The following is a 22,659-nucleotide window of genomic DNA, read 5'->3' as shown; positions in this document are numbered from 1 at the left end:
TGTGGGAGTGGTCAAAGGCCAACTTTGTAGATACAATAATTATATAGATTTGAAAAACTTACGGAAGACGACAATAGGAAGGGTGGCGACTCGGTTGCCGAGAGGCCACTGGCTCAATCTGGCTCTTCTGTCATTCAGATTGAAATTCTCACTTGGTTCCTGTCCCAAAAGAAACAAAGAGGGCTACTTTTTTGTCCAGTAATTGAAATGGGAGGGAGTAACAGAGGGACCGAGGGCTCACCTTTTATCTCTATGCAACAATTTGGGCCTTAGCTCGTTTTCAAGCACACCTATTATCCAAATTTTGTTCGATGTTTGCCAGAAAAGAAGAGTTGTTACCCAAAAAATTTTCAAATGATTTAATTCTCTAGTGTATTTGGTAAAAGAAAACAAAAACTGATCCAATGTGCACTCGGTAGCTCTTCAAGAATATTGATCGGCCTTGAAAAGGAAATTGTATCCCTCTTCGTTCGAATGTTAATTTTCTTGATGTGGGCCAACTTTCCATTATCGCTACTGGGACAAAAGCAAAAGGACAAGGACACCTCTGATGACTTTAGCAACGACAAAACTTTAAAGTTTCGAATGCATATGTGATACCATTCCTTTGTCTCAGTCCCAAAACAGTAAAATGAAATAGCAAACTTAAAATAAGTAGAAACATAAATGACCAGCAAAAATACATGGCAGCCCTTTGGGACTCGTGGCAAAATAGTCCTTTTTTAGAGCAGTAAATTCTCTGTTTAAAAATCCGAGAAAATCTTTTGACAATGAGGCCAGCGAATCGGCCCGCAGCTTAATTTTTATTTTAGATTCTAGTCTGACTTCAATTCGAAACTGCTGCCTACTAGCTTGCCTACTTAAATACAGCTTTCTACTCGAAAGCAGATACATAGTTCAAAAAGATAAGCATGGTGGAGCAACTTCAGGTAGTAATATTAGAAAGTTGGCCCACAGCAAGACAATAATATTCGAAAAAAGAGGGATACAAATTCCCTTTTAATGCTGATCAAAATCCTTGAGGAGCTGACAAACGCTTCGTGGAGCATCTTCGTTGGCATATACTATAAAACTCTTAATCAGCTCCAACAGCATTAGTTCTTTTCAAGGACAAGTGAGAACCTTTCTTTTAGGCCTCACGCAAGTATTATACACAGGTTTCGAAAATATAATATAATATCCAGCAATACAGCGAGTAGCCCATAATTTCAACAAAATGGCGAAGGTTAGATCTTTGCCCCTTTCTCCCAACAAACAGAAATTGACAGCAAAAATAGAAAAAAAGGATGGAAAAAATATTTTTTTTTTGTAAATACTATCATTTTCAGTTTCAAGCATATGCTTTTTACGTTTTAAACATTACTTTGAAACATTTTGTCTGAGTGTTTGAAATAAACGCTTCACCAAAATCTTTCAACTAAATTCTATGTTCTCAGTTCAGCCCTTGGTGTTTGACAGATGGACTGAAAAAACCAATAAGCGCACTTCTGTGTTTTCCAGAATCCCCTGTGCGAGACTCCGTATATGTAGGAAAAAAAAACGAATTTATGAACGCTAGATACTGAACGCTAGATGCCTGAGTAGAAATAAAAATAGAAACTATATTCTTATTCTTGAACTTCAGCTACAAAGCCTTTATTTCTCCACTTGTAAAATAAACTATATACATACATGGATTAGACTTTTTCAATGCTAATATTTCACCTTAGAAATTTGTGAAACTTGAAGTATCTTAAAATACTACATATAAAAGAATGATGTAAAAACGCTGAAAAAAGAATATCATTTTTGTCGGTATGCTCTTTTCATAATTGACAAAATGATTATTTAGTTCTACCGTACTTACGCATCAGAATTCCGTAGAAACCTCCCGTCCAGCCGGATGGAAGATTCCGTCTAACCGAATAGATGAAGAAAATGCCTTTCTGTTCAACAGTAGACCCCTTCAAATACCACTTCCTCTCAATGGGTTTAATTTACCGACGAAAGTTTACTACAAAAATACCCCCTAGGATGCTGAGCAGTGAATGTTTTGTACATTTGTAATGCTTCACAGCTGTTTCCCTATGCTTAAATATGATACGTAGATTGAGTGCTAAATTTTAATGCCTTCTTGAACAAAACCTCAAAAGCACATGATTTTAGAAAAGCTATGTAGGTGGAATACATTATTTAAAGACTAATAGACATACTCCAAGCCTTTAAATTAGAACTCCAAGTAGAGTCAATTACAAAATACACATTTTTCACGCTAGAGAAACAAGGCGGAGAACCACTGCTATATAGCGTTATTAAACAGCGTTATATAGCGTTATGTACTTTGGAGTGTAACTTGCATTAATTTGACGCTTTTCTTTAAAATACACAAATCCAAAATGATTTAAAAACCCAAAAGGACCCGTTCTTTTTCCTTTTTTCTCACTTCCTCTATGTTTCTTTTCTTCCAGTCAGATTTTCTCAGTTTTATTGGTCGACTACCAACATATTTACCTGTAAACAAAAGATAATAAAGATTTGATTTGCGTGCTATCTAATATCAACTATTGATACTTTGATATCATTAGCTAGTGAACTGACACGATGCCATTCTACCTAGTTTGCCATTTTTGGGACTTTTTGATGCGTGCGATTAGATATTGTATTTTTTTTTAACTTTTGTATTAGTATATTAGTAGATTAGTACATTGCCTTTCTTTGTTCCTACTCCTTTCTCCCCTTTTGTTCCTGTCTATGAAACCTTATCGGGAGACACTATACTGAAGTTGATTTTATGAGTAGTTGAAAAGAACTCTGAAGAGATAGTTAAACATTGCCTGAAATCCTCCAGGAGCTTTCAAGCCATGTTGGGGATCATCGTTGCGGGTGGCGAGTGCTGATGTGATCACTGAGGGCTTTCAATAAGTAAGCTCATAAAAAAACTGTGGAATACTCCGAATAACACATAATGCCATGTGTCAATTTAGCCAGACAAAACATGTCTGTCAACCTTGTCTGACATGTTTCTGGAAACTATGTTTCACAGACACAACAGAAAGTTACTTAGCGAAGGAAAATGCAAAAATGCATTTTTCAACTCAGCGTAAGGAAGCAATTTTCATTTCGTTGATTCATGAGGCATTTAGTACATGAAACACTAAATGAAAACATAGGTTAAGGAAGTTTATCGTCGTGCTCAAAACTCAATCGCATACACATATTGAAAAAGCATATATATATATATATATATATATCTATATATATAAAAATAAGTTGTCTGTCTGTGGATGGATGGATGGATCAGGTGACGTCACCTGAAAAAACTGGATTAGGTGACGTCAAAACTGAAAAAACTAAAAAAAGGCAAAAACTACAAAAAAAACTAAAAACTAATAAAAAAAATAAAAAAGCTAAAAAACTAAAAAAAACTATAAAGGTAAAAACCAATAAAAAACTAAAAAAAAAACTGAAAAAACTAAAAAAAGGCAAAAACTACAAAAAAAAACTAAAAACTAATAAAAAAAAGTAAAAAAGCTAAAAAACTAAAAAAACTAAAAAAACTAAAAAAAGGTAAAAAACTAAAAAAAATAAAAAATTAACAAAACTAAAAAGAAGGTAAAAACTACAAAAAACTAAAAAGAAAAAAAAACTAAAAACTAATAAAAAAAACTAAAAAATCTAAAAATCTAAATAAACTAAAAAAGAAAAAAAAAGGAAAAAAATAAAGGAGAAAAACAAAACTAAAAAACGAATGTATATACAGACCGGTACACCGGGATACAAATGACGACCGGGACACAGGGAATATAAATAACGACCGGGACACAGGGACACAACTACAACGGGGACACCGGGGGAAACAGGGGGATGTAAATGACGACCGGGACACCGGGACAGGGAATGGTCGATTAGCAATCACCATCAACAAAGCTCAAGGGCAATCATTAGAATCATGAGGTATAGATCTGAATACAGATTGTTTTCCCATGGACCATTATATGTTGCATGTTCAAGAGTCGGTAAACCTGACAATCTATTTATATGCAAAGACAATGGGACAGCAAAGAATGTTGTATATTCGCAAGTTTTACGTAGTTAAAACCATATATATATATCTATCTATATTCACAGGTGGGACATAGGGACACAACTACAATGGCGCGTAACTATTATGGCGCGTAACGACTTACGCGCGCGGGGGGGCTTGGGGGGGGGGCGCGAAGCGCCCCCACCAACTAGGTGTTGGGGTGGCGCGAAGCGCCACCCCAACAGCTAGTATATATATATATATATATATATATATTGAAAAAGCCTACATTCCATTCTATACCTCTAGGAACAACATTCTAACCCTTAAAAACTAAACAGATTCTTGTGATTTAAAATTATCAGAATATAAGGCACTCCTCCTTTCTTTTAGTGTTTTTTATTTATTCTACGTTGTTTTTAGTTTTCGGGGAATACTTTTGTGGATGCTTGGTGATTTTTTGGCATTACATTAAAGTTCAAATGAGTTTGATGATGACCGCAAATCTATCCTCAGGTGTTTTGTTCAAATACTATGTCTTCGAATCTTTTACCAGATTCATCATCAAGAAAGAAAAACCGCTATTCAAAGCTTCTGTAATTCCTAAATCAATAAAATTGTATGCCTTACATATTCACCCTAATTAACCGATAATAAAGTTTACGTGTGAAGGTTGAACATTACTCAAATCAAACAAATTTACGAACGGAATAGATTATTGGTACCAGTCACGCGTAATTTTGATTTTATCCCAGAGTGCGATTGTAATATAGCCCCAGCATACCCCTGCATTCGTTGAAAGCAAACATTCGACATTTTTTCTGGGTTAGATAAACACTTCTCGGACAATGATTTCTTTAATATATAAATTATCTCACATACTGGCACGTGCGCAGGGGGGGGGGGGCTTTAGGCCCGGGCCCTCCAAAAATTTTGTGAAATGTTTAATTTTCCAATGGTTTCTTGAGATTTCTGGCAAAAGTAGGACATTTGTTAAGAATCTAGATACATGTGTGAAGTCTTTTTTGGGGGATTTTACAGCATGCAATTATCCGGTCACGTCACTGCCCAATTATTAACCCATTTTCTATTTAACTTTTTGCCCTCTTTGAAGTAATTAGCAACTGCACTGTTATTTTTTTTTTGTAAAGAGAATTTCCTTTTCACAGCAAAATAGAGTTATCCTGTAACAGGATAAAGTACAGCTTTTAATGGATCAATTTTGGAAACTATCAGTTTTCATTAAAATCTATGTTTTTTCAATAGAAAGATGCCCCCCCCACAGCACCCATATTACACTGTTAACCCTAAAATTTCCCTTTCAGTGGGATATAATAGATTAATCACTGGTTCTAAATCGCTATGAACATAACCTGAGCCTAAAACGTACTTTTGAGGCTTTTCTTCCCCCCCCATCCGCTACAATACTACATATTAAAGTTAATCTGTATTTTCCGATATACGTGCTTTTTACATTACTAAATAAAAAAAGTGGTACTTTATATCTGCTGTTTCGAAGGTTTTGGCCCTCTCCCCCCGAAAAAATTCCTGCGTACGTGCCTGCTCATGTGATACTCCAAAGAAAAGTAACAGGAAAAAGACTTACACACCCATCAGCACAGAAACCTCTAAAATCCACTATGATAATAATAACTGGGTTTATTCATCAGAAAATACATATATTAATAATAATATTCGGAGGATATAGTCTGTAAGGGGTTAAACTCGACACTAACATAACAATTACACTGAAATAAGGACAAAAGAAGGGGAAAAATAAATGAATATATAAATAAAAGACGGAAAAAGCTTCACTTATTTGGCCTCAGTCACCCTAACTATACAAAAAGAAAACCTCACATACACACTGAGCCCCTCCCTAAAGAGCCAAACAAAGAAATTAACAGCTTAGACGGCTGAAGGCAACACAAATAATTCATAAAATTCTAAATAATACAGTTTTGTTAATTTACGGAGTTGTGGTAGAATGTTACACGGGTCTTGTCTCATTCGGGAAATCTTCCCGAATTAGAGGCCCAACATGTCTAATATTAGATCTAAATCTAGTAGTTGTAACCAATGGTCTACGAATCCAAAGAGATGTTCAAGCTTCATAATCGTGAAGAGAAGACACAAACAGGAAAATTGAAGAAAACGGAGCACGTAATCTATATCTATATATATATATATATATATATATATATATATATATATATATATATATATATATATATATATATATATATATATATATATATATATAAATAAGTTGTCTGTGTGTGTGTGTGTCGAGTGACGTAATGTTTGTTGATTGACGAAATTACACATCGGGACACAAATGACGACCGGGACACCGCGACATCTATATATATAAAAATAAGTTGTCTTTGTGTCTGTGTGTCGAGTGACGTCATGTTTGTGTGTCGACTGACGTCATGTTTGTTGATTGACGAAATTACACATCGGGACACAAATGACGACCGGGATACCAGGACATCTATATATATAAAAATAAGTTGTCTGTTGTGTCTGTGTGTCGAGTGACGTCATGTTTGTGTGTCGACTGACGTCATGTTTGTTGATTGACGAAATTACACACCGGGACATCGGGACACAAATGTCGACCGGGAAACTGGGACATAGGGAATATAAATGACGACCGGGACACTCAAAGAGAAAGCGACCGGGACACAAGGAATGTTCGATTAGCAATCACCATCTACAAACCACCAGGACACAAATGACAACCGGGACACAGGGAATATAAATGACGACCAGGACGCTCAAAGAGAAATTACAGACCGGGACACCGGAACACAAATGACAACCGGGACAAAAATGACGACCGGGACATCGGGACACAGGGAATATAAATGACGACCGCGACACTCAAAGAGAAATTACAGACTGGGACACCGGGACACAAATGACGACCGGGACACAGGGAAACAACAACAACGAGGACGCCGGGGGCACAGGGGGATATATAAATGACGACAGGGACACAGGGAATGTTCGATTAGTAATCATCATCAACAAAGCTCAAGGGCAATCATTAGAATAATGAGGTATAGATCTGAATACAGATTGTTTTTCCCATTGACAATTATATGTTGCATGTTCAAGAGTCGGTAAACCTGACAATCTATTTATATGCACAGGCAATGGGACAGCCAAGAATGTTATACATTCGCAAGTTTTACGTAGTTAAAAATATATATATACATATATATATCTATCTATATTCACAGGTGGGACACAGGGACACAACTACAATGGCGCGTAACTAATATGGCGCGTAACGACTTGCGCACGCGGGGGGGGGGGCTTGGGGGGGTGGGGCGAAGCGCCCCCATCAACTAGGTGTTGGGGTGGCGTGAAGCGCCACCCCAACAGCTAGTAAATTATACATAAATAAAACATTATAAAGTTTACAAATTCCCACAAAGGTAGATAAGAGTAAAGTGAAAGAGGGATGGATAGAACATATTTGGAAATAGGCTAAACCGTAGTAAAGTTACAGGAAAAGATATAGAAAAGGATGAAAAATTTTGTGATACTTTGGGAGTGAAGGAAAAATTATTTTTGAGGATGAATTACTGACAGTCCAAAAAAAATAATAAGGCTCCCGATGTTGATAGTGTAGTAAATGAGTTTTCAAATATGATGGTTGTAAAGTTAGAGATAAACTACTGAAGAACATGAATATGATTTTTGAAAAGGGGAAGTACCTAGCTATTGTAGGAAAACTTTAATTAAACCCCTCTATAAGAAAATGAGCGATAAGAATGAGTGTGGTAATTATAGAGGAATTAGCTTGGTTTCTCTAGGAAGCAAATTACTTAGTATATTGATACTTTTTAGACTTAGAGATGTTGTAGATAAAGTTTTAAGAGAAGAACAGTGGGGTTTTAGGAAGCGTAGAGGATGTAATGACCAAATTCTTACTCTTAGAATAAAAATCCTAATCTGATTAGACGTAATCAAAAATGTTTTGCTTTTCATTGTTTTGCGAAGCTTTGAGATTGCATCCGTGCCCTTTTTAGTAGTTTTACGTGCCTGTTCATAAGGCAAGTAATCAAGCAGTTCATGGTAGCCAAAACTAAGTAAGGGGTAATTTGTGCTAATAGTTACCAACATTTATACAATAGGAGTATTAATGAAGATATATAGGATCAGAAGATTCAAACTTTATCACAATTCCAAACATATAAAGTTCATCAAGTCTAAAGCTGCCCATCAAAAGTAGCAAACCAGGGCATATTTAGCAATTTTCAAAAAGAAAGGTAAAACACTTTGTAAATGGCAAGTTACCTCGATAAAAGCTACACCATCAACAGTCAGCATATCAAAGAACTCTATTTTAAAAGTTTAAGTCTATTTTTACGAAAATTTCAATCTATCTTTGTTTAATCTTCCTTTTTACTTGTTTGTTTTTTGTTTTATTTTTGTTTTGAAGTTTCCATTCAATCTGAGCCTGACACTCATTCCCAACTATAATATAGTAAAAAAAAAGCAGAAAAGGTATGTTTATTAACCTATTTGGCCACTTCGTAAATTACCACAGCAGCATTATACTGACTGATGATCCACTGAAAACATTATATAGGTTGAATACTTTTTTTTGATGACATTCAGTAGCTAGCCATTTTAAATTTTGATAAAAAGAAGGCTTACTTTATTTTCAAGCCTTGATTGATAATGCAAAAATAATACGCCACTGGAATATATCTGTTTATTCTGGGCAATTAATAGATAATAAGCTAAACTTATAGTTAAAGATGAGTATCTTTATGAAAAGATATGCTTTTATTCTATCTGAAAACAGACATCCACTGAACGCAATAAAGTAACTGAAAAGAAAACTACTACTACTACTAACAACTCACTGCAGCACCAAGCCTCCGGAGGCCATCACAGCTACGCACGCTCCTCCTCCATCCCAATCTATTCAAACCCCCCTCTGTATACCTTCCCAGAGATTTCCCATTTCCTTTAAATTTTTCCTTACGACATCGCCCCACCCCAGCTGAGGACGACCTGCTTTCTATTTAGCCCTAGACGATGGGCCGGAAAGGACAATTTTGGCAACCTGTCATCCTTCATTCGCATAACTGAAAGAAAAGTTAAGAAAAAATATATTCATTTACATTATATGTGCATATGCAGGTTTATTCAAAGCCTGATAATGCCCAAATAGCTAAACATATAGTCAAAATGAGTATTATATTTTAATTAAAAGCTATGATTTTATTGTACCTGAAACCTGACGCCCATTGAAAACTACAAATAAATTGAAGAGAAAAGTTCTGTTTATTCTTGGAGTAGAATTCTAGATTAGAGTATTATTTTTTTTATTTGGGAAAGCAGTTGAGATAGGTGCACCAAATAGCTAAACTTTAGTCAAATGAGCATATCCATAAAATGATGTTTTATCGTATCTGAAACCTGAAACTCATCGAAAAATAAAAGTAATTGAAGGAAATGAATTAATCTTAGCCAACATGTGAATATAGACCTAAATGTGAAACAGGAATATAACTGTCTATTCTTGGGGAAAGAATTTTCTAGATCATGGGCGTTTTTATTTTGAAAATTAGTTGAGTTAGGTGAATGAAACTCTTCGAAATGGATCCAGAGCCTTAATGATATCCCAGAAAGGAGTTCTGTATATCCCAGTAGTATCCCAGTAGAAGCATTTTGAAGTGCCCGCCTCCACTCCTTTTCCCTCCAAAAGATTCTGACATTTGATGACCTTGAACAATCTCTGTGTTATAATAGCGAAACACTGCGAAATAGACCTCTATCTCAAATAAGGCACAAGAAGTGTCTTGAGCCTCGAAACTTTGCACAATCCAAATTTCTTAATTTTTGAATTGAGGCTTATTTCTTAAATTTCGGAAAAAGTAAAAATAAATAAGAGCGTATATATGAAAAGTCATGATGTCATTCTACCTGGAACCTGACAAAAATTGAAGAAAATAAATTAATTATTGAGGAAAATAAGAAGAAGTTGCGTTTTTTGAACTTCCGCATGAAAATGTACCTGTTTGTTTTTAGGTTTTCATCACAGGGAAATCGCTGAAATCGCACAAATAGAACATCTATGAAAAACAAATAATTCATTTTATCATAATACCACTGAAAACTATAAGGAACTTAAAGAAACAGAAACAGTATGTAACAGTGTGTTTAATTGCCCCAAAAATCAGAATTTCACGGGATCGTTGGTTCCAATCATGGAAAGTCGGGTACAGATTCTAAAATCTTCATAGTACGCAAAAACAAAGCTGAAACTTAGCGAGACCGATTGGTTGCGCAAATGGGATGAGTGGACCACATTCCTGATCTTGCTCAAAATCATTATACGTTTAGACTGGTGCATTTTCGCTTGGAACAGCCTTATTTTTCCCAAATATGCACTTTTTTATATAATCTCAGTAAGTATTTGTATAAACTCGCTGATGATTTATAGAAACTGTATGTAATTCACGATTTATATAATTGAACAAAACATGTGTCCTAGACAGAACATCAATATAATCTTTAGAGGAATTTAATACAAGGTATTCATAAAATAAAGACTGTTCTTATAGGGGCACTGATGAGAAACAATTGAACTATTTCAATTTTTCTTGGGAGAGGGGGGGGGCTGTAGGATCAATAATTACTGTTTGGTCAATGCTACATAAAACTTCAACTTTGAAGCAATATAAACGAAAGTTATCCACATTGACACGTCTGACTTTAAGTGAGGTATAACCACACTAGCCCTCCCCAAATGATATCCATACAAAAACATCACTAGAGAATTACTCTTTCGTGGAGTGAACCAGCTTCTATCGATATATAATAGAAAATCTTAAGAGGAAAGGGACTTAGGAATCATGAGATTTTTATTGTTCACAAAACGTCAAGGTGAAAGCCCTGAAAAGGTGATACAAATGGAATGAAAGAGTTACTATAGTTACATCACGACAAATCTTCTTGCATTTTCATCACCGTTGTAAAGAATAAAAAAGATATAAAAGAATACAAACAACACTTCCTTTTTTGATTAGTATTCTTAGGTCCTCCCAGAAACGAAATAAACAGGATTGCTACATTGCTATTCAACAAATACACCTACAAAGTTCCTTAGAAATAAAAGTAGCAAATAAGCAGATTTCGAGCCGTAGCGCAAGTCTTTCAAGTATTTCTGAACTGGTACATAGACTGTTCTCAAGATAATTTACTACTTGAACTTTAACAAGGGAATTGATATCATATAGCTCCAGGATAACGCTCGAAATAGACTATAAATGAAGGTAAGTTTTTTAACCCAATTCCCTTTATTTCTTCCTGTGTGCTAGTACCCGTCACATGGAGTTAAAGTACAGCCTTTAAAGTACAGACACTGCAAACAAACTAAACAATAATGAACGGCTGAAGATCGGACATTTAGCCCATGCCAATTAAAGTTCATTTTGCCTTCAACCCTAGCAAATATAGCTGAAGATGCAAGTAAATTCAAGTTTCTTTTTCTCTGCTGAGTGATTTGCAGATAAACTATTCAAGATAGAAATATATTTTTCCTGTAAATAATTCTGCAGGCATGGTAAAGCAAACCTATATGTACAGATTAATTCGGTTTTTATATAAAATTTGAAACATGACCTACTGAAAAATGGCAACATGAGAATGCAACGTACGCTTTAAAAATAATAATTTTCTATAAAATGGCAAACGCATAAGTATTTTTGTATATTTCGTAAGTATCTTCATAAACTTAACCATATTTGGGATAATATGATATTATAAATAGACATAGACTATTAAAAAAAATAGTGTTTCAGCAAAATATAATCAAACTTTGGTGTAAAGAAAGAGACAATGAGGAGGTGACAGTCCCTTGATATACATGGTAACTTTGGATAGATGTTGATGGACAAGTCAAGGAATGGACAAAATGAAACAAGTCAGAAGCGAAGCCACTTGAACCTGGCACGGGTGCAGAAAAACCAACTAAATATTTTCATGGAAGAAAAATCGTAGGGGCCAAGATGAAATACCCTTTAATGCAAGTAGTTATTTTTTTCGTACATGATTAATTCGTTCTTACATTTGGTGAATACAGGGAGATCGTTATTGTACTTAGCTTCGCACTGAATTTTTATGTTAGTGTCAAATGTACAATACAAAAGGGATCCACTCTTTCAAGAACATACATAATTTAATATTAATCATGAAACATATTATACAGACCACACATGCATTTCATGCCTAGCGTTAGGGTAAAACGTAAACAGAAAAGGGGATCTACTTTTTAAGAAGGTATTTAATTTAATATTAATCATTAAACATATCATACAGACTATATGAGTATTTCATCATGCCAAGAGTTAGGGGCAAATGTAAACAGGAAAAGGGATCCCCTTTTTTAAGAAGGTTAAAATTTAATATTAATCATTAAACATATTATACAGACTATATACGTATTTAACCGTGCCAAGCGTTAGGGTCAAACGTAAACAGAAAAAGGGATCCACTTTTTTAAGAAGGTAAACAATTTAATATTAATCATTAAACATATTATACAGACTATATACGTATTTAATCATGCCAAGAGTTAGGGTCAAATGTAAACAGGAAAAGGGATCCACTTTTTTAAGAAGGTACATAATTTAATATTAATCATTAAACATATTATACAGACTATATACGCATTTAATCATGCCAAGCGTTAGGGTCAAACGTAAACAGAAAAAGCGGTCCACTTTTTTAAGAAGGTAAATAATTTAATATTAATCATTAAGCCTATTATACAAACTACATATGTATTTAATCATGCCAAGAGTTAGGGTCAAACGTAAACAGGAAAAGGGATCACTTTTTTTTTATTCACAGTGGGATGATTTCGCCGACGATATCCTCCATATGTCCCGTTCGATATCTGTATTTCACTCAGCAGAGCGATACATCAATTGTAGAGACCTACAATACGATTATATAGATACAATTACGATTATATAGATACGATACGATTATATACATTCGAGTATAGATTGGATACGATTGGATCTTCATAGTAAATCTCCTTATCCAACTGAACTCCTTCTTTTCGACGGCTTAGAGGACAACGGCATTTTACAGATATACCTATTTCTTTTTGTGTTCCTCTGTGACACAAAAATACCCTTGTATCAGAGAGGCATCGTATTACATACCCTTTCTCACCTGTTGAAAGGAAATTTGCCAAATTTAGACTGATGTCATCGACAGTTACTACTCCTAGACTAGTGTGATTTTAGTGTTTTGTTGAAGAGTAAATGTTTTCTTTTTTTATATATATATATTCTACCATTACATTTTCTTTTCCAACTTTGTCGGGTAACAAATCAACAATAATACTCTCCATGAGAATGTAGAAAAAGTTGTTGACCAAAATGAAAAGATGTTGACCAAAATGTTTCCTTTTTTCCAGCAAGGAAACCCTTCTCATAGGCAGCGCAACTGCGCTTCCTACGTAAAGAGCAAAATAACTTCAGTGTAATATTATTTTTTCTACGAGGCCACTTCGCGTGGAATGAGTTGTTGTAGAAGCTTCGTAGGGGAGTCCTTCCACAGGAAATTGAAAGTTCTAGTACTCTTTTTAAGAAAGTGATTGGTGTACACACAACTATCCTCCGACCCCCTTTTTAGCTGCCCTAACCCAAAGACATCAGATCACAATTTTGAGATAGCCATTTTGTTAAAAACAGTCAGAAAGTAAAATATCTATGCCCCCGGAGATGACTTGCCCCGCAGTTCCTGGGGGAAAGGATTGTATATTAATTAGTTTTCCCATGGTTCACATGTAAGATTTATTACTGAAAAAAGGGTGAATGAATGACCCTGGACATGTCCAAAAGGACTAAGAGCATTAAGGTGAAATTTTAGGGATTGTTGAACTAAATTACTAAGCGAATCCAGCTTATCAAAAGGCGCATTTAAAATATCATAGGAACGGGTAAGAGTATAAAGTTGAAACTTTCAGAGCTACTACAACGACTACTACTGCTACTGTGACTATTTATGATTGCGAATACTCGCGCCTGAGACTACTTCTGCAACTACTTGTGACTATGACTACTTGCGACTGCAACTCTGACTACTAGCAACTCCAACTACTTACAACCACGACTACGATTAATTGTGACTGCGACTACCTGTGACGACAACTAATTATGTTTGCGACCATCTACGACTGCAATTACAACTACTTGCGAATGTAACTGTGACTACTTAGGATTGCGATTACGACTGCAGCTCCTTGCGACTGCAACTACTTGTGACTAGTACTACTTGCAAATGCAACTGTAGTGATTTTTTTTGATATTATGAAAAAATAAAAAACATGCAAAACGAAATAAAACTGTTTTCACTAACAGTAAATGAAGTTCTGGTCTTTAGAAGGCTTAGAGGGTGTTAGACCATCTACTGTTTATGGTAATTTCTTAAAATTCGACATGATTTTTTTGTGACTTCTGTTCGTTTAAAGCCTCAATTATCCTTTGATTTTTTTCTGCTCGTCTTTGGTTTAATATAGCTTTTTACTTATCTTTGATAAACTTCTTTGGTGAATTTTTGTTTCTAAATTAATAACACAAAGAAAAGATTCATGTTGAATCAAGGAAGAGTAGATGGATTTTCTTCGAATACTATAATGTCAAAACGAATATAACAAGCTTACGGTTTCTTCTCAATATATAAGAAATTCTCAAGGGAATTCTGATTCGCATTACGAGTTCAATACACAGAAACTAAATAGAGGTGAGTATGACATGTCTAGCTTCCAGGCGTATAATTGACAAGAACTGGATAGAGAGGATTTTAAGCTTTTAGTAAACATTTGTTTTACCATTGTCCTCAGAGATAGATGTCCCAACAATATTGGATCACAATTTTGAGATAGAAATTTCATTCAAAATAGTCGAAATATATACATCTCCACAGACGACATGACTCCCACTGCTCCTCGGACAAGAGCCTTAATGATCTTGTGTATCCGATTGGCTAGTAGCTTCATAATTTTTCTAAAGTTTACGTTTATGATTTAACAAGAAAAATGGTTTTTATGTTTTCGAACATATAGAACATCTCCTCTTCCACACCCTCTTCAATACTTATCAGAAGGCTCGCGGATAGTTAGAAAATTTTGGCGTCAAAATTCAGTTTCTGAGGCATCCCTTCCACACACACAAAACTATCCACCGATCTCCAACATACTAGCTGATATGCTATTATACATTACTATACATACTTTTACCAATATCAATTAAATGAAGCTTAATAAGAAGGATCTATATGAACCGCTTGTTTTGTCTAAGCTACGTGACTCTTTAGCAACTGAATGGCGGTCGCTGTGCATTTCAGCGTCTGAAGCTGGGAAGATCAATACACCGTTTTTCGATGATTTTAAATCAATTGGCTATCTTAGAACTCGAACATTTATTTACGCCTGAAGGAGTCGACTCCCGATTTTCTAGGACATTGGCTCTTTATGATCACCCCGCGAAAAAAACAAATAAACACATCACTGATCTACCTCCCCAAGAACAAATTTAGAATCCTATATTTGTGTAGGTAGGAGTTCAAGACCTCTACAGTCGGGTTTTCTGATATGCTAAAGTTGGTAGGGTAATTTTCATCAAGATTACTTCCCTCTTGAGGGTCTTTTCCATCTTTTTAAAAAATCAAACACATTTTCTCAGCCTCTTTATTTTTGATGGATTATTTTAAAATTCATCCAGTTTATTTTAAAATTCATCCAGTCGGATTCACGACAAAACGCTGACTTTTTTTAGAAGTAAACTTTTTGCCAAAACCCTTTTTTTTAAGGTTTTAGTTATTGCTAGCTCGGATCACTTCTTACTGTTTTGTTAACACGAACTACAAGAATGGAGTAATTAAACGCAACAACGAACTGTTCGTAACCACGAACTGTTTGATTGCCAACCATATTTTGACATGCTTTATTCGAAGTGCGTTTCAAACCGTTCGCGGCAACGAACTATGAAGAAAGGAGCGACCTCTCAATAGTAACCGAAACTTAAAAAAAAAACAAATTTCGATACCAATAGACGTATCAAAAGAATTGGCTTATTATACTGATTCTAAATATTTAAGTTTCATTAAGTGTATTCTTACCCATCAACGGTTACGAGCCTGAGAAAATTCATCTGATTTTCAAAAAATGGGGAAAGACCCGGTAGAAGTCATAGAATTTTAATGAAAATCACACCGTCAGATTCAGCATACCAATGAACCCTGCTATAGAGGTTTCAAGCTAATATCAGCAAAAATGCGGAATTTCATCATTTTTGCCAGAAGAAAGATCATGGATGTCTGTTTATTTGTTTTTTTCCCCAGGGGTGATCGTATCGACCCAGTGGGCCTAGAATGTCGGGAGAGGGCTTATTTCAACGGAAATGAAAAGTTCTAGTGCCATTTTAATCAAAAACTTGGAGGGCAACTAGGCCCCCTCCTACACTATTTTTCCAAAATCGTCCGATCAAAATTTTGAGATAGCTCTTTCGTTCAGTATAGTTGAAATGCCCAATAACTTTGTCTTTGGAGATAAAATGACCCCACAACCCCTAGGGAAATTGTATTTGTTATTGGGAAGTATGCATACATTTCTCGGGTGGGGAGGACGAATTTTCTACTAGGGGGATTTTGCACCGGGAGAATTTTCAATGGAAAGGGAAGTTTCAACGGGGGAAACTTCACATTGGGAAAATTTTCCAGAATTCCTATACGAGATTTCTTTATATGTCTTGGTTTCTCTTTGCCGATTCAATTTTACGCGCGAAGATGTTAAGGTTAATTGTCAAGTGTAAATTTTTACCAGGATTGACCCAGAGCATATTTCCATGGGGAGGGGGATTTTTCCATGGAGGTGGAGCCAAATATCCTAGCGAAAGAATATCTAGCGAAATTCTAGAATCAAAAAATTGATCAGAAATTAAAAAAAAGTTTTTTCAATTGAAAGTAAGGAGCAACATTAAAACTTGACGTATATGAGGGGGGTTACCCCTCCTCAACACCTCGCTCTTTACACTAAAGCTTAAATTTTGTCCCAATTCTTTTAAAATGACTCCTGAAACACAATAGTCGTTTAACAAGAACAATAAGTAACTTTTTTTAAAATGCCGAACAATTTTAGCGTGAAGAGAAAGGTGTTGAGGAGGGGCCCCTAATATACGTAATAATTTTTGTTCTTTTTAAGTTTTAATATTGCTCCTTACTTTCAGTTGAAAAAATTAGTTTTTTTATTTAATTTTAAATAAAAAGATGACATTACTCAAAACTTTTTCCAAGATAATTTTTATTAAACTTTTTTAGCGAATGATCCAAACTAGCGCGAAAAAAAAAAAACAGTAAGATTTACCTACCTTTACACGTTATGAATCTTAGCCGAAACGTGAAAAATTAAATTATCGGAAGATTATTGAAACAGATTAAATTAGGTCTTACTGAAACTAAAATCCCTGCTAAGTAATTTGTCCATATATATTCATAACTAACATAGGCCTACCGATTAAACTAGTTGATGCTGTTACTAAAATCCTAGCTATGTCCCTACAAAAATACCACAGAGGCCTGGTGCTGGGAAACAGGCGGCTTCGCCGCCTGGCCTCGGCACGCTTCTATATATATATATTAAATAACAAAACAAGTTTTTGTAACGGTAAGTAAGGAGCGACATTAAAACTTAAAACGAACAGAAATTACTTCGTATATGAAAGGGACTGCTTCCTCATCAACGCCCCGTACGCTAAAGTTTTTTACTGTTTTAAAAAGCAGAGTTAAGAGAAAGAGTCAAACTTTAGCGTAAAGAGCGAGGCGTTGATGAGGAAGCAGCCCCTTTCATATACGAAGTAATTTCTGTTTGTTTTAAGTTTTAATGTCGCTCCTTACTTACCGTTACAAAACTTGTTTTTTTATTTAATTTCTGGACGTTTTTGAATTAATGCTTGTTTTGATCTTGGCTCTCCGCACATAAATAATTAAAACGAAATTTGCATATTAATTAATTACAATTAATCGGAAGATTTTGAAAAAAAAGAAGCAGAGGAGGAGGCCTAGTTGCCCTCCAAGTTTTTGATTACTTAAAAAAGCAACTAGAACTTTTAATTTCTTACAAACGTTTTCGTTGGTAAAAAATATACGTAACTTACGAATTAACTTACGTAACGAACTTCTATATTCGTATGTTTTTATTGCGTATATGAGGGGTTCAACCCTCGTCGATACCTCGCTCTTTACACTAAAGCTTAGATTGTGTCCCAATTCCTTAAGAATGACCTCTGAATCACAAAGGCCATAGAATAAATAGTTGAAATTACTAAAAATACTTTAGCGGAAAGAGTGAGATATAACGAGGAGGTAAACCCCTCATATGCGTAATAATTTTTGTCCGTTTTGAGTTTTAATGCTGCTCCTTACTTTCAGTAGAAAAAACATTTCATATTTATTTTTTCATTGTTTTTTTCAAATAAAGCTAGAAAATCCTGCGCCCCCTTCATTGAAATTCTCTTTTACCATGAGAAGTCTCTCCATGGAAATATCCTGCCAAGTAACCCCCCCCCTCAACCAAAAAAATCCCCCTGAAAACGTCTGTACACTTCCCAGCAACCATTACTATATGTAAACACAGGTCAAAGTTTTCAACTTGCAGCCCCTCCCACGGGGACTGCGGGGGAGTAAGTCGTCCCTAAAGACATAGTTATTAGGTTTGTCGACTATGGTGAAAAAAGGGCTATCTCAGAATTTTGATCTGGTGACTTTGGGGAAAAATGAGCGTGGGAGGGGGACTAGGTGCCCTCCAATTTTTTTGGTCACTTAAAGAGGGCACTAGAACTTTTAATTTCCGTTAGAATGAGCCCTCTCGCAAGATTCTAGGACCACTCCGTCGATACAATCACCACTGGGAAAAAAAACAACAAAAAAACAACAAAACAAATAAACACGCATCCGTGATCTGTCTTCTGGCAAAAAATGCGAAATTCCACATTTTTGTAGATAGGAGTTTGAAACTTCTACAATAAGGTTCTCTGATACGCTGAATCTGATGGTGTGATTTTCGTTAAGATTGTGTGACTTTTGGGGGATGTTTCCCCCTGTTTTCTAAAACGAGGCAAATTTTCTCAGGCTCGTAACTTTTGATGGGTAAAACTGATCTTGATGAAAATTGTATATTTAAAATCAGCATTAATATGCAATTCTTTTTATGTAACTATTGGTATCAAAATTCCATTTTTTAGAGTTTCGATTAATATTGAGCCGGGTCGCTCCTTACTACAGTTCGTTACCACGAACTGTTTGATATATATTCCATATTATATGGATTCTCATTGTCGCTTGTCTTCTAACCACAGACAATTTCCTGCCTTTTCGAAGATATTTGATTATTAAAGCAAGTCCGATTTCTAACAACGATATCTACTAAACTTTAAACATTTGGTTTTCTTTTTTAAGGTTTTTGAACTCTTGTAATCCCTTGTTAAAAAAATAGAGAACTGTTTTTGTAATTACCAGCCACCGGGCCCCGGCACTTGAAACGCGGCAGGCTTCTAAATATAGATTCTCATTGTCGCTTGTCTTTTAACTGCAGACAATTTGCTGTCTTTTCATACTAAACTTTTCAAAAACATTTGTTTATTAAAGCAAGTCCAATTTGTAACAATGATATGTACTAAGCTTAAGTTTTTCTTAAGGTTTTGGAATTGTTGTAATCCCTTGTTAAAATATATACAAATATTTTTGCAACTACCAGTTTTTTGCTCTTCACGCAATTTAATGTCTTTACATAGCCTACTGAATCTTTTCAACGATATTCGATGATTAAATAAGTCCAATTTCTACAAACGATTTCTACTAAGCTTCAAACTTTTGGTTTTCTTTTTTAAGGTTATTCAATTGTTGTAATCCCTGGTTACAATATATCTATATCTATATATATAAAAATAAGTTGTCTGTGGATGGATGGATGGATGTGTCAGGTGACGTCACCTGAAAAAACTGGATCAGGTGACGTCAAAACTGAAAAAACTAAAAAAAGGCAAAAACTACAAAAAAAACTAAAAACTAATAAAAAAAATAAAAAAGCTAAAAAACTAAAAAAACTATAAAGGTAAAAACCAATAAAAAACTAAAAAAAAAAAACTGAAAAAACTAAAAAAAGGCAAAAACTACAAAAAAAAACTAAAAACTAATAAAAAAAGTAAAAAAGCTAAAAAACTAAAAAAACTAAAAAAAAAACTAAAAAAAGGTAAAAAACTAAAAAAAATAAAAAATAAAAAAAACTAAAAAAAAGGAAAAAACTGAAAAATAAGCTAAAATAAAGGTAAAAACCAATAAAAAACTAAAAAAAAAGGAAAAAACTAATAAATGACGACACTCAAAGAGAAAGCGACCAGGACAAAAGGAATGTTCGATTAGCAATCAACAAAGCACAGGGACACAGGGAGTATAAATGACGACCAGGACATAAGTAAAAAAAAAAACTATCTATATATATAAAAATAAGTTGTCAAACTAAAAAAAGGCAAAAACTACAAAAAAAACTAAAAACTAATAAAAAAGCTAAAAAACTAAAAAAACTAAAAAAAAGGCAAAAACTACAAAAAAAACTAAAAACTAATAAAAAAAAATAAAAAAGCTAAAAAACTAAAAAAACTAAAAAAACTAAAAAAAGGTAAAAAACTAAAAAAACTAAAAACTAAAAAAAACTAAAAAAAAGGAAAAAACTGAAAAATAAGCTAAAATAAAGGTAAAAACCAATAAAAAACTAAAAAAAAAACTGAAAAAACTAAAAAAAGGCAAAAACTACAAAAAAACTAAAAACTAATAAAAAAAGTAAAAAAGCTAAAAAACTAAAAAAACTAAAAAAACTAAAAAAACTAAAAAAAGGTAAAAAACTAAAAAAAATAAAAAATAAAAAAAAACTAAGAAAAAAGGAAAAAACTGAAAAATAAGCTAACATAAAGGTAAAAACCAATAAAAACTAAAAAGAAAAAAAGGAAAAAACTAAAAAAAATTTTCATCTAAAAAACTAAAAAAAACTAAAAAAGGTAAAAACTAAAAGAACTAAAAAAGAAAAAAATAAATGACGACACTCAAAGAGAAAGCGACCAGGACAAAAGGAATGTTCGATTAGCAATCAACAAAGCACCGGGACATAGGGAGCATAAATGACGACCAGGACATAAGTAAAAAAAAAATTAACAAAACTAAAAAGAAGGTAAAAACTACAAAAAAACTAAAAAGAAAAAAAAACTAAAAACTAATAAAAAAACTAAAAAATCTAAAAATCTAAATAAACTAAAAAAGAAAAAAAAAGGAAAAAAATAAAGGAGAAAAACAAAACTAAAAAACGAATGTATATACAGACCGGTACACCGGGATACAAATGACGACCGGGACACAGGGAATATAAATGACGACCGGGACACAGGGACACAACTACAACGGGGACACCGGGGGAAACAGGGGGATATAAATGACGACCGGGACAAAAAAACTAAAAAGAAAAAAAAACTAAAAACTAATAAAAAAACTAAAAAATCTAAAAATCTAAATAAGCTAAAAAAGAAAAAAAAAGGAAAAAAATAAAGGAGAAAAACAAAACTAAAAAACGAATGTATATACAGACCGGGACACCGGGATACAAATGACGACCGGGACACAGGGAATATAAATGACGACCGGGACACAGGGACACAACTACAACGGGGACACCGGAGGAAACAGGGGGATGTAAATGACGACCGGGACACCGGGACAGGGAATGGTCGATTAGCAATCACCATCAACAAAGCTCAAGGGCAATCATTAGAATCATGAGGTATAGATCTGAATACAGATTGTTTTCCCATGGACCATTATATGTTGCATGTTCAAGAGTCGGTAAACCTGACAATCTATTTATATGCAAAGACAATGGGACAGCAAAGAATGTTGTATATTCGCAAGTTTTACGTAGTTAAAACCATATATATATATATCTATCTATATTCACAGGTGGGACATAGGGACACAACTACAATGGCGCGTAACTATTATGGCGCGTAACGACTTACGCGCGCGGGGGGGCTTGGGGGGGGCGCGAAGCGCCCCCACCAACTAGGTGTTGGGGTGGCGCGAAGCGCCACCCCAACAGCTAGTATATATATAAATAAGTTATCTGTGGATGTGTGGTTCTGTCTGTCGGGTGACGTCATGTTTTTGTGTTGACTGACGTCATGTTTTCAACTGACGAAATTACAGACCGGGACAATGGGACACAAATGACGACCGGGACACCGGCACATAGGGAATATAAATGACGACACTCAAAGAGAAAGCGACCGGGACAAAAGGAATGTTCGATTAGCAATCACCATCAACAAAGCACCGGGACACAAATGACGATCGGGACACAGGGAGTATAAATGGCGACCAGGACATAAGTAAAAAAAAAACTAAAAAAACTAAAAAAAAGGAAAAAACTACAAAAAAACTAAAAAGAAAAAAAAAACTAAAAACTAATAAAAAAACTAAAAAACCTAAAAAACTAAAAAATCTAAAAAAGAAAAAAAATAAAAAAGGAAAAAAAAATGAAAAATAAAGGAGAAAAACAAAACTAAAAAAAC

General features: G+C 34.4%; 2 protein-coding genes across 3 annotated transcripts in view; one reads left to right on the top strand and one right to left on the bottom strand.

Moving 5' to 3' along the window:
* Nucleotides 1–2,088: 2,088 nt before the first annotated feature.
* Nucleotides 2,089–22,659, bottom strand: part of LOC136027915 (RNA-binding protein 42-like) — a 92,807-nt gene continuing 72,236 nt past the window's right edge. Inside the window, exon 7 of one of the 2 annotated variants that reach the window (XM_065705352.1) lies at nt 2,089–2,490. In XM_065705352.1, the coding sequence (XP_065561424.1) occupies nt 2,381–2,490 (110 nt within the window). In that variant the 3' untranslated portion in view covers nt 2,089–2,380. Of the gene's footprint in view, nt 2,491–8,995; nt 9,118–22,659 lie in introns of those variants that run through there. The other variant, XM_065705361.1, reaches the window with a different exon arrangement.
* LOC136027930 (uncharacterized) overlaps nt 11,218–22,659 on the top strand; it is a 41,206-nt gene continuing 29,764 nt past the window's right edge. Inside the window, exon 1 of the mRNA XM_065705387.1 lies at nt 11,218–11,310. Coding sequence (XP_065561459.1) covers nt 11,305–11,310 — 6 coding nt within the window. The 5' untranslated portion in view covers nt 11,218–11,304. The remainder of the gene's footprint in view (nt 11,311–22,659) is intronic.

Source organism: Artemia franciscana, chromosome 1, assembly GCF_032884065.1.
Source record: "Artemia franciscana chromosome 1, ASM3288406v1, whole genome shotgun sequence".
NCBI classification, from domain to species: domain Eukaryota; kingdom Metazoa; phylum Arthropoda; class Branchiopoda; order Anostraca; family Artemiidae; genus Artemia; species Artemia franciscana.
The sequence above is the reverse complement of the archived record's forward strand: the minus strand, read 5'-3'. Positions and strand labels throughout refer to the sequence as shown.